Source organism: Myodes glareolus, chromosome 2 (genome assembly GCF_982192425.1).
Source record: "Myodes glareolus chromosome 2, mMyoGla1.1, whole genome shotgun sequence".
NCBI classification, from domain to species: domain Eukaryota; kingdom Metazoa; phylum Chordata; class Mammalia; order Rodentia; family Cricetidae; genus Myodes; species Myodes glareolus.
The window spans coordinates 123,008,993-123,021,672 of NC_142027.1; the positions used below are offsets into that span (position 1 = coordinate 123,008,993).

General features: G+C 46.4%; 1 protein-coding gene across 2 annotated transcripts in view; it reads right to left on the reverse strand.

Moving 5' to 3' along the window:
- The window catches only part of Tctn2 (tectonic family member 2), a 30,797-nt gene extending 18,235 nt beyond the window's left edge, over nucleotides 1-12,562 (reverse strand). The window contains exons 1-7 of one of the 2 annotated variants that reach the window (XM_048447206.3): nucleotides 12,369-12,562; nucleotides 12,105-12,212; nucleotides 11,325-11,401; nucleotides 7,919-8,114; nucleotides 5,031-5,131; nucleotides 1,408-1,604; nucleotides 515-638 (exon numbers count right to left, since the gene is read on the reverse strand). In XM_048447206.3, coding sequence (XP_048303163.3) covers nucleotides 515-638; nucleotides 1,408-1,604; nucleotides 5,031-5,131; nucleotides 7,919-8,114; nucleotides 11,325-11,401; nucleotides 12,105-12,212; nucleotides 12,369-12,450 — 885 coding nt within the window. In that variant the 5' untranslated portion in view covers nucleotides 12,451-12,562. The remainder of the gene's footprint in view (nucleotides 1-514; nucleotides 639-1,407; nucleotides 1,605-5,030; nucleotides 5,132-7,918; nucleotides 8,115-11,324; nucleotides 11,402-12,104; nucleotides 12,213-12,368) is intronic. The other variant, XM_048447205.3, reaches the window with a different exon arrangement.
- Nucleotides 12,563-12,680: the final 118 nt, after the last annotated feature.

The window sequence follows — 12,680 nt, forward strand, 5'->3', positions numbered from 1 at the left end:
AACCAAAAACTCTATGCTAAGCACCACTTCCTGACCCCCCCACAGCTTCAATGACACAGGAATAACAAACTGTTTGCGTCCCATGCTGTCCTCCCACAGGCATGGTCTAATGATAACGGAGTTAGAAAAAACAAAGATTCCACCTAAGACTCTCTAACCTGAAAGGACGTTTCAACATTCCGAATGTTATACAGTCACATACTTCTGGCTTCTTAGAAATTGCTGGGGCTGGGGATGTAGTCTGGTGGTGGAGCCCTGGACTGGCACACACAGGGCCTTCAGTACCAGCCCCAGCAACACAAAATACTGAAAGGGGATGAGGTGGAAACTGGCCACCGCCTCTCAGGCGTCTCCATGGAGACTCTCCCCATGATGATATACACGCTGTAATTAGTGAAGAGGGTTAAGAAAGTCTTTTCAGTATAGAGACTATTAGTAGTTAACGCACAGGAGGAAAACCAGCTGCTTAGGACGGACACTACTTGAATCCAAATGTGGAAATGGAAGGCGTTACCTGAGGGATGGTAAAATACCCCATTGTGGTCATGATGGGATCTCCTTGTTTGTAGCCAGCATCAGTGAAGTCTCTTAGGTCAAGGTGCAGATGGGCTTCAAAGGCAGGGTCACGTCTAGGGGAACTGCAAATCCGCAAGAGAAATTAATTATCCATGGGCCGGCATGGGTTTGCTTAGCCTGCATACTTATATAGGCTGAGGTTCCACCCCAACACCATAAAAAAATGATTGATAACAGTTCGACGATGATCTACTAGGAAACAAATCACCCTGTAATGCTTCCTCTCTGCTTTGATATATGTCTCATATAGCCCATGCAGGCCTCAAACTCTCTATATAGCCAAGAATGACCTTAAACTCCTGATTCTCCTGTCTCTGCCTCCTGGGGTTTCAGGGATACAACACCAATCCCAGATCTTCATTTTATTTATTTATTTACAGAGATCATAAATTCTTCAGCTGGGAAGGGGTGGTAGTGACAATAGCAGCGCACACCTTTAATCCCAGCACTCGGGAGGCAGAGACAGGTGGATCTCTGAGTTCGAGGCCAGCCTGGTCTACAGAGCGAGTTCCAGGACAGCCAGGACTACACAGAAAAATCCTGTCTCAAAACAACAGCAACAACCACAACAATTTCAATGATACTGAAGTATAAAACAGAAAGTTCAAGTCCCTGTGAGCCCTTGGCACCTCCTCCGTGCTGGAAGGTCACTGGGGACTGCGGCTGATTCTGCTGGGTTCTCAGTTCTTTCTGACACTTTGGGAAGAAATGACCTCACTAATGGCAAACCAGTATAGACTGTTTTAAGGTACTGAGAAGAAATGTGACCCAAGCCAAGTAGAGGAAACCTGGTGAAGCTAGAAACAGGTCCTCCAGGCAGCGGCTACTCACATGGCACCATGATAGAAGTCACCAAGGAAAGGCGAGGTGGAGGGGGGCGACTGCACACACAGGAAAGGAAACCAGTCTGGGGTCTCATGAGTGGTGCCCACGGCACAGCGCTGGTCGAAGGGAGGGTTGACGTCCCCTCCGAACACACCGGAGAAGCAGGACTGCTGGAACAGCTCCTTTACTTCCGGCTGGCAGTCCTTGGAAACAGAGGAAAGGACAGTGAGGGCGCCTGAGCTCCCACTGTGACACTGGACACAGCTTGCAGCAAGCATGACACATGCCCTCCGATGCTACCAGCCTGGAACCCCATAGCTGAGAAAGCAATCCGTCTCCATCTCCTCCCAAAGTGCTTTGCGGTGCAAGAAGAGCTCCTTAGGGATGCGGAGGAGGCGCAGTCAGTAAAAATGCTTGCCACACAACAGGACCTGAGTTCGACTTCAAGGACCTCCATAGAAAGGCCGAGGTTGGTGGCCCATGATTATAATTCCAGTGCTGGGGAGACAGAAAGAAGGAGATCCCTGGGGCTCACTAGACAGCCAGCCTAGTCTACTCTGCCAGCTGCAGGTTCAGTGAGGAGTTATGTCTCCAAAGAAAGAAGGATGCATGGTCCTAAGGCATAACATCCAAGGTTGCCTTCTGGCTTCTGCAAATATATGCATTCATGAGCAACAACAATACACACAGTTCCTTAGTCAACTCCCTAGTAAAGTCCCAGGCAGAAACTTCCAGCCTTCAAAGGAGTAAGCCTCAAGCCGGGTGGTAGTGACACACATCTTTAATACCAGAATTTGAGAGGCAGAGGCAGGTAGAATTCTGTGAGCTGGAGACTGGCTTGGTCTACAGAGCAAGCTCCAGGACAGCCACAGCTATTACAGAGAAACCCTTCCTCAAAAAACCACACCCACATTCACCCCAAAAAAGAATAAGAGCCAGGTGTCCAGCTACTCAGGAATCTGAGGAAGGAGGACCAAAAGCTCAAGACCAGCCTCGGCAACTTAGCAAGACTCTGTCTCAAAATTTAAAAAGGAACAGAGAAGAGCTGGGTGTATTACCCAGTGGGATCTTTGGATCTGCGAGGCCTACATTCAATCCCAGTACCTCAAACTCAAAATTAACATTGTGCATAAAGTATAAGTTGGGATTATCTGAAGACATCATCAACACAAATATGTTTGGCGTGTATATCTACTTATTATTTGAGACAAGGGCTCTCTGGCTGGAACTCATCGTGTAGACCAAGCTAGCCTCAAATTCACAGTGATCCACTGCCTCTGCCTCCCGTGTGCTGGGGTTAAACATGAGCCATCATGTTCTATCCACTGTTGCCTTTTGGTTTCTTAGTTATTTAGAGACAGGGTCTCACTGAGACGCTCTGACTAGAGCTAACTATGAAGATTGGGATTTTTTTTTTTAAGTAATGCTTATTTTATGTGTGTGGGTGTTTTGCCTGCATGCATGCCTATGCATACATGTGCACCACCACACTTGGCCCTGCTCCTCTGTTATGAGAGAGCCTCACTATGTAGACCAGGCCAGCTTCCCGTTCATGACGATTCTCAGGTTTAACCTCTCAGAGCAAGGCTCACTGGAGTGTGGCACCACACTTGCCAGCAGATCAGTAAATCCTAACAGTAGCAACTAATAGAACACACAATACAACCAGCTCCAACGGCAGATAGTGAAGGAGGTCATATCACTGTTAGTGGCAGTCTGGGTACAGCCTGGCAGCGCCATGTGTCGCCTGCCACCTGACTATGTAAATACACTGATGGTGGTGGACCACAGTGACACACGGGTGCGTGTCACTATGACACTGCGGACAGGTTTTTCCGACAGCCTTTTCTTTTGTTTGAGGGTCTCGTGTACCCCAGGCCGCCCTATAATCTGAAGCTGCTGCTGAACTGTAGCACCTGACCCTCCTGCCTCCACCTCCCCAGTGCTATGGTGATGTGTTCCCGGTGTGTGTTTACCACTCAAAAGATCAAAATTAGATATCACATATCCGGGGGGAAGGTTGACATTACATATCGCTGGGGGCGGGGTGAAGGGTTGTTTTGCTTGGCATGGTATCAAACATCTGTCATTCTGGTACTTGAAAGGTGGAAGCAGAAGAGAATCAGGAGTTAAGGTTATCTGCAGCTACACGAGACCCTATCTCAAAACAACTAAGTGCACAGCCTTTTGTGCACCGGCTACTTGACTTAAGCAGGCAAGTTTGCCATGGGTGGGGGTGTGTCACACACGCACAGTGTCACACATGTGACACATGTGTCACACATGCCAGCCAAGGCTACACGACAAGACCCTGCATTAAGACCAGCAACATTAGTCCTTTAATCTCAGCACTCAGGAGGCAGAGGCAGGGGGATATCTGTGAGTTCAAGGCCGGCCTGGGATACAGAGCTAGTTACAGACTAATCAACATTATACAGTGAGATTCAAAGCAAATGAACAAAAACAACAAAATACTGCATTTTCCCAGGGGGAGAAGCAAAAAAAAAAAAAGCACATACATTCATATTCGTGCAAAATTGGGACACCATGGATACTGGCAAACATTCTTCTCATTTCTCTTAAATTTAACATTTTACGATATGTATTAGAAACCAGGTAGGTGTAAAGCTGGACGGTGGTGGTGCATCCTTTAATCCCAGCACTCAGAAGAGGCAGGTAAAAGAAAAAGAGACAGAGATAGATAGATAGATAGATAGATAGATAGATAGATAGATAGATAGACAGACAGACAGACAGATAAAACAGGTATCAAGGTTTGTGCCTACCCTTGGTACTCAGGGAAGCTGAAGAAGGCGGACTGACTTAAGTCTGAGGCTACACAGTGAGACATTGTCTCACACACACACACACACACACACACACACACACACACACACATGTTTGCATGTGACTAAGCATGCAAAGCTCCTTCCTGCCAAAGGTGACAACGTAGGCTTGATTCCTGGACCTTCACATGTACACTGTGGCAGAAGCCTCTATAACGCCCCCACAAACACACCATACCACACCATATGCCAAAAATAAATGTAGGAAGATTAAAATCATCCTCTAGCTATCGCTTTTCCAAATGTGCTTTATCCAAAGACATATTCTTTTCTCTGTCCTCCACAAACTACACAAACAATACTAGAAGAGAAAATACTCAGTTCAAACACAATTTTCTGATTGGAGATAGAGGCAGACCGTATCTGAAAAAAAAACAAAAAACAAAAAACAAACCAACCAAAAAAAAACCAACCCCCCAAAAAAAACCAAAAAATAAAAAATAAACAAACCAACAAACAAACAACAACAACAACAACAAAAACGGGGCTGGAGAGATGGCTCAGGGGTTGAAAGCACTGACTGCTCTTCCAGAGGAACCATGTTCAATTCCCAGCACCCACATGTCAGCTCACAACTGTCTGTAACCCCAGTTCCAGGGTACCTGACACACCCACACAGACATAAACACAGGCAAAACACCAATGTACATAAAAATAAATAAATCTTTTAAAACAATGATTTGTAAAATGAAATATAATTTCTGTCGTCACCTATCCAAAGCTGCTAGGGGTGACTGTTGTCCCAAATGCTCTCAGGTAGCCTGGCAAACAGAGAGAACTCACTTGGTCACAGCAGCAGCGAATGTCACAGGCCTTGGCTGTCAAGTCGCAAGGGCAGGGACCCAGAGGCTGATAGACTTGGTTAGGAATGACGGTCATGTTATCTGAAAAGCACATATGGCAGAAAAGGCTCAGCTATGAAGAAAAGCATAGACAGTTCTTGAGATTCATAAAAAGGCTGAATCACAATGTGCAAGAGTGTGTGCATGCGTGTGCGTGTACATGCATGTGTATGCACATGTGCATGTGTGTGGAAGCAGAGCCTGAAGTCAGGTGTTTTCTCTTCACCTTAGTTGTTGGTGGTTTTGGTTGGGTCTCACTATATAGGCCTGGCTGTCCTTGAACTCACAGAGATGCACTTGCCTCTAGGATTCCAGGTGCGCACCATCATGCCAGGCATTCCACCTTAGGTTTATTTTTTATTATTAATTTTAAAGATTTATTAATTAGTATACAGTGTTCTGTCTGCATGTATGCCTTCAGGCCAGAAGAGGGCACCAGATCTCATTACAGATGGTTGTGAGCCACCATGGTTGCTGAGAATTGAACTCAGATCTGCTGGAAGATCAGCCAGTGCTCTTAACTGCTGAGCCATCTCTCCAGCCCCCACCTTACATTTCTAAAGCAGGGTCTCTCACTGAACCTGGAACTCTCTGAACTGGCTAGGCTGGGTGGACATGAAAATCTAGTATGGAAAATACTTCAAAGATTTATTTTGACTGGGCGGTGGTAGCACACATCTTTAATCCCAGCACTCAGGAGGCAGAGTCAGGTAGATCACTGTGAGTTCAGGGCCAGCCTGGTCTACACAGGGTGTTCCAGGACAGTCAGGGCTACACAAAGAAACCCTGTCTCAAAAAAAAAATTTTTTTTTGAATTATGGTGGGGAGGGTGTACATGAGTGCGGGTTCCAGGGAGAGTCCCACATCTGTGAGCCACAGGATGGGGCACTAGGACCTGCATCCGGGTCCTCTGGAAGCGCAGCATGCACTCTTGGTCACCGAGCATCTGCAGCCCATGGAGGAAACACTGTCAGGCAAGCCTCTGAATCGTGGCAACCACAAGAGCCTTCCGCAGGTACTTTCCTCTTCACGGGTTTTCTCCAGGAGATTTTCCAAGGATGCACTGAATATTTTCTTGGTTTGTTTCGAATTTTAAGCATTAAAAAATAAACAAACAAAAACAACAACAAAAAACTCTAAAATAAAAACCACTGCTTTCTTCAGAAAGATTCCTTTTTCTTCCTTTAATAAGTGTTTGAGTTGAGTGTGTGGCTCATGCCTATCATCCCAGCACTTGGGAGGCAAAGGCAGGAGGGTCAGGATTCAGGCTAGCCTCAGGTACACAAGTGAACTCCAGGTCACCATGGACTATGTGAGTCTCTGTCTCAAAATATCAGTTGGAATTAGGGCATGGTAGTGCACACACATGATCATAGCCCTCAGTCTGAGGCAGGATGGTTTGAAGTAGAGGCTAACCTTAGCTACCAGGTAAGATCAAGGCCAGCCATAACTACGCAGGCAAGAGATGATGGAGTCTGCTGCAGGCAAGAGAACCATGATGGTAGCACTTGTTATAACAAGCCATCCCCACGCCTTTTATTTAAGAAACATGGTATTATGTAGCTCAGATTGTCCTCAAACGTACTGTATAACCAAGAATGACTTTGGATTTTCTGATTCTCCTGCCGCCGCCTCCCAGTGCTGGGATTACAGACAAGCATAACCCTGCTCAGTTTCTGCATTACTAGGAATTGAACCCATGCTTTGTGTGGTAGGCAGGCACTCTCCCACATGAGCTGCACCCACAGTCTCTCTCTCTGAGTTTTAAAAAGAAATTTATTATAGATTCATAGGTGTGAGCTTAAGAGGTAGAGAGAGAGAGAGACAGACAGACAGACAGACAGACAGAGAGACAGAGAGAGAGAGACAGAGAATCATTTGAGCGAGTACGGAGGTTGGCCACGTGGTGGGCCAGCAGCTCCATAGAGTGTGCTCAGGCTCCTGCCAGCGTCTGAACGGCAGAAGGGGGGGAGTGCTGTACCTTCCGAGTCACACTGAGAAAGGTGGCCGGCATCCATCAGTGCTGGTTCAATATAGTTTCTTAAGCAGAGACATGGGGATCAATGCATGGAAACAAATTTTACCTTCTCCCAAAAAGGACTTAAAGTGATTTACAAAAGTATATCAGGAGAGCTAGATAGTTTTGTGTGTGTGTGTGTGTGTGTGTGTGAGAGAGAGAGAGAGAGAGAGAGAGAGAGAGAGAGAGAGAGAGAGAGAGATTGAGATAGTCTCATTATGTGGCTCTGACTGTTGTGAAACTCACTCTGTAGAACAGGCTGGCCTTGAACTCACAGAGATCCACCTGCCTCTACCTCCCCAGTGCTGGGATTAAAGGTGTGTGCCACAGTTGCTTGGCTAGATCTTAACTAAATAAAATGATACAAAGTAAAAACCTCAAAAGCAAACAAACAAAAATAGTACATTTAGGAAGGCAGGGGAGACTCAAAAGTTGAGTCTGGGTGAGTGGAGAAATGGCTCAGTGGTTAAGAGAACCCACTGTTCTTGCAGAGGACCTGGGTTCTGCATGGAATTCCAGGTACCTGGGATCTGATGCCCTCTTCTGATCTCTTCAGGGTACTGCATATACATAGCACACATATATTCACCCAAACACACACATACACACATACATACAAATTTTAAAAAAACTTAACTCAAGAGGCAGGGGCAGGCAGATTTCTGTGATTCAAGGACAACCTGTTCTACATAGTGAGTTCTAGACCAACTCGAGCTACACAATGAGATCCTGTCTCAAAACAAACAAACAAAAACAACCACAAAATAACAACATAGAGCCACATCTAGTATCTGTCCACAGGCATCACTTGCCTGATGCATTGTGGGTCACAGATGCATTGGGATAAATCTCCACCTGAATGAGCAGATGTGCTAAACAGGATGCATTGTGGGATGCCGAAACCAGCAGCGTCTGCACGAAGCACGGGAGCTCTGAGAAGGAGGCAGTCTCATTTGAGAAGCACCGGTCCAGGCCCCTCTTCCACCGGACTGTCACTTCCAGTGCGTTCTGGAAGGAAAACATGGCTGTGCCTTTAAAGTGTCTCGCAGCGAGCATCTCTAATGATGAGAACACGTAACAGAAAACATTGTAAACTCACACGTGAGCCTTGCTTCGTTTTACCAAGATGGCTCAACTCACAGCAGAAGAATGGGCAATACAAAGACAGCAGCCTTCTCTTCACTTCCAAACAACCTGTAGTACCCAAGCTCCGGACCTCCTCCTAATTACCTTTGTTATTCAGTGTGTGTATACATATATGCACATGACTGTTGCTGTGTGTGTGTGCAGGTATCAAAAAAGGCCCAAAAAGAATGCTTGATGCTTAGGGCTGGAGACATGACTCTTCTAGAGGACCCAGGTTCAATTCCCAGCACCCACAAGGCAGCTCACAACTGTCTGTAATTCCAGTTCCGGGGATCTGACACCCTCCCAAAGATACACATGCAAACAAAACACCAATGTAAATAAAATAAAAATAAATAATTATTTTAAAAAAAAATGCTGGATGTCCCAGAGCTAGAGTTGCAGGTGTTTGTTGGTCACCTCGTGTGGGACTAAGAACTGGCCTCTGGCTCTTTCTTTGGAAAGAACTCTTAACCACCGAGCCATCTACACAACTCCACGTCCAAATTTTCTTTTTCTTTTTCGAGTCAGGATCTCACTGTGTACTTCTGCTGGTATTGAACTTGCTATATAAATCAAGCTGACCTCAAACTCACAGAGATCCACCTGACTCTGTTTCCCAAGTGCTAGGACCAAAGCTGTGCCCCACCATGTCCAAACCCATGTCCTAATCTTACTCATACACACACATAAGTATGTGGTAGCTTGAATGCAATTGGTCCTCATAGGCTCATAGGGAGTGGCACTGTTAGGAGGTGTAGCCTTGTAGGAGAAAGTGTACCACTGTGGAGTTAGGCTTTGTGGTCTCATATATCCTCAAGCTATGCCCCGTGTCTCGATTCACTTCCTTTTCCCTTTGGATCAAGATGTAGAACTCTCAGCTTCTTCTCCAGGACCATGTCTGCCTGCTTATGACCATGTCCCACCATGATGATAATGGACAAAACCTCTGAACTGTAAGCCACACATTTAAATGTTTCCTTTATAAAAGTTGCCGTGGTCATGGTGTCTCTTCATAGCAATAGAAACCCTAAGACTGTGTGTGTGTGTGTGTGTGTGTGTATACACATACATATGTGGTGTGTTTCAATATAAAACTAAATATATATGTTTTACATTATGTGCACGGGTGTTCTGCCAGTGTGTATGTCTGTGAACCACTCCTGGGTCCTCTGCAAGAGCACGAGAAACCACTGAATCATCTCTCTGACTCCCCTCCTCTTATCCTCATCTTAAACATAAAAGTAAACAACTTTTGGACACTTAGAGAAAGGTAAATGCAGGTCCAGTATTTGAAGCCAGTTTGCTGAGAAGACTTCTAAGGCAGAAGACAGGGAACAGAGCTCGGCTTCTCTCAGGGTGGCCCGGAACTGCTGAGTGTCCATCCCTAAAGCAGTCCTTCTCACTCGTTTATCTCTCACATCCACACTAAGTCCACTAAGCACTTGGTAAGCATTCATTCAGTAGGAGAAGCCTCATCTCTCATAAGTCTAAAAAAAAAAATTAGTGTCTAGCCAGGTGGTGGTGGGCACAGCTTTAATCCCAGCCCTTGAGAGACAGAGGCAGGTGAATCTCTGTGAGTTCAAGGCCAGCCTGGTCTACAGAGCTAATTTTAAGACAGGCTCCAGGCTCCAGAACTACAAAGAGAACCTTTGTCTCAAATAAATAAATAAATAAATAAGTTTCATGCGTTTTACTTTGTTTTGATGTTTTGTTTTCATTGTTGTTGTTTTGTTTTTTTGAATTTATTTATTATGTATATAGTGTTCTGGGCACCAGATCTCATTATAGATGGGTGTGTGTTATCATATGGCTGCTGGGAATTGAACTCAGGACCTCCAGAAGAGAAGTCACTTCTCTTAACCTCTGACCCATCTCTCCAGCCCTGTTTTGTTTTTGTTGTTGTTGTTGGTTTTTTTAATGTTTTTTTAAATATTTATTTATTTATTATGTTATACAGTATTTTGTCTGTGTGTCTGTCTGTAGGCCAGAAGAGGGCATCAGATATCAGTTCAGATGGTTGTGAGCCACCATGTGGTTGCTGGGAATTGAACTCAGGACCTTTGGCAGAGCAGGCAATCCTCTTAACCTCTGAGCCATCTCTCCAGTCCTGTTTTGGTTTTTTGAGGCAGGGTTTCTCCGCATCTTTGGAGTCTGCCTGGAAACTCGCTCTCTAGACCTGGCTGGCCTCAAACTCACAGAGACCTCTGCCTCCCGAGAGCTGGGATTAAAGGCGTGCACCACCACTGCCCAGCTTGTTTTTCTCTTTTAGATAAGGCCTCACTATGTAAAGCAGGCTGTCTTATATGTCTGAATTCTCTACCTGTCACACATCCAAACACACCATTAGTGCTAAGGTAAGAACCTCACGCTAGATGGGGGATCTACATTGATAGCCCACAATTCCAGATAATATTGACTATGGAACTGATGCAGAATATTTGTTTAATGATGCAAATGTGTGCTGAATTTATTTATGTTGAGGAATATTTGTCTAACTATATATAGACGTTCTGATGTGCTACTGTTTTACCTTGCATGCCTAAGGCACCTGATTGATCTAACAAAAAGTTGAACAGCCAATAGCGAGAGAGGAGGCATAGGCAGGACTTCTGGGCAGGGAGAGTAAGCAGAAGAAATTCAGGCTGGGGGGGTGTGGGGAGAAAGAGAAAGAGAGGCCAGGCAGACACAGAGGAAGCAGGAAAGTAGGACATACTAGGGCATACAGAATGAAAGAAAGGTAAAAAGCCCTGAGGCAGAAGGTAGATGACTACGAACAGGTTAGATTAAGTTAGAAGAGCCAGTGGGAGAAGCGGAAGCTGAGGCTGATCATTCATAATCATTAATAAGTCTCCATGCCTCTATCTGGGAGTTGGTTGGTGGCCCAAAGAAAATTCCACTTATGTGGAACATGGAATGTCAGATCACAAGAACATCGGGGAGCTGACAGTGTGGTAAAACACACAGGACCTGAGTTTGATCCCCAGCAACACACACACACACACACACACACGCACGTACACGCGCGCCCCTGCACAAAGCCTACACAGGAGGAATCTACAGACGCAATAGAGCTTTTGCCTCAGGTCTTACCACACCGGGGCTAACAGTCACATTCCAATCTCCTGTCTCATTGCTGAGACCACCACAAGTAGGAACTGGCAACACTCCTAAGGAAAAAATTAGAACGCAAGGCATCAGGGTCCGGCAGCTAAGGGGTCGAGAGTCGTTGGGTGGGAATCTCCACAGACACACTAAACGAGACTGGCCAAGCAGTATGTCTCCTCACTTGCCAGTGGGATAAAGAGACGCTACCATTCTTTTTGTTGTTGTTGTTTCAAGACAGGGTTTCTCTGTAGCTTCGGAGCCCGTCCTGGAACTAGCTCTTGTACCAGGCTGGCCTCAAACTCACAGATCTGCCTGCTTCTGCCTCCCAAGTGCTGAGATTAAAGGCATGCGCCACCACCGCCTGGTGGCCCTACTGTTCTTATGAGAACCCTGAGATGCTGTGTGGGAAACTCAGGGGGCTATCTCAATGAATACTGACCAGTTTTTTTCTTTGGGAAACAAAAACAAAAACAAAACAAAACAAAACAACAACAACAACAACAACAAAAAAACAAAAACAAGCCTCACTATGCAGGCCGGGGTGGCTTGGAACTCACAGATCTACCTGCCTCTGGCTCCTCAGTGCTGGGATTAAAGACGTGTGCTGCCATGCCTGGTTTGTCGGCCACTTTTATTTCAAGATCCCATTTCCAGAACCTGTCCACAGAACCTCTTTGCTCTACAACACAGAGACACTGCCTTTCTTCCCCACCCCTATTCTGCTGAGGACAGCACCAACGCTTCCAAGAAAAGCCAGACTCTTACCTTTCTCGACCTGCAGCGGAATCAGAGAGACGGTGACGTCCTCACCGCCTCCGACCAGGGACGCGCTGACCTCAGGGCTGGACATTCGTATGAAAGATGGAATAAAAACTAGGAGAGAAGGAAGGGTGCGGGGTGGGTAAGTTAGGGCAGAACCTGTGCCTGGGGTGCGTGTGTTGGCTTTGTACGTGGTCCTGGTTTCCAGGATCCTAGGAGCTCCAGGTTCCCTTAGCCTGGGCCATGCAGGCCATACCACGCCATACACACCCGGGTCCCCACGCAGCGGTTTCAGGACGTCCTGCAGCAGGAGAAATCCCCACAGAAGGCCGAGTAGCGACAGAGAGCTCATCCCGAGGACGCGTCTGATTCACAAGCCCGCAATATTCCAGAGGAGAAAAAGCGGCAATCTTTGCCGCCCGGACGACGCCATGTTGCCAAGCTGAGAGCCCGCAGCCATGGCAACCACCAATCGGTGATGGGCATGTCGTGATTGGTCCAGGTCAAGCGAGTCGGCTTCTACGTGTCTAGCGAAAGTACCAGTAGCCATGGCAACCACCAATCGGCCAGCAGCGTCCTACG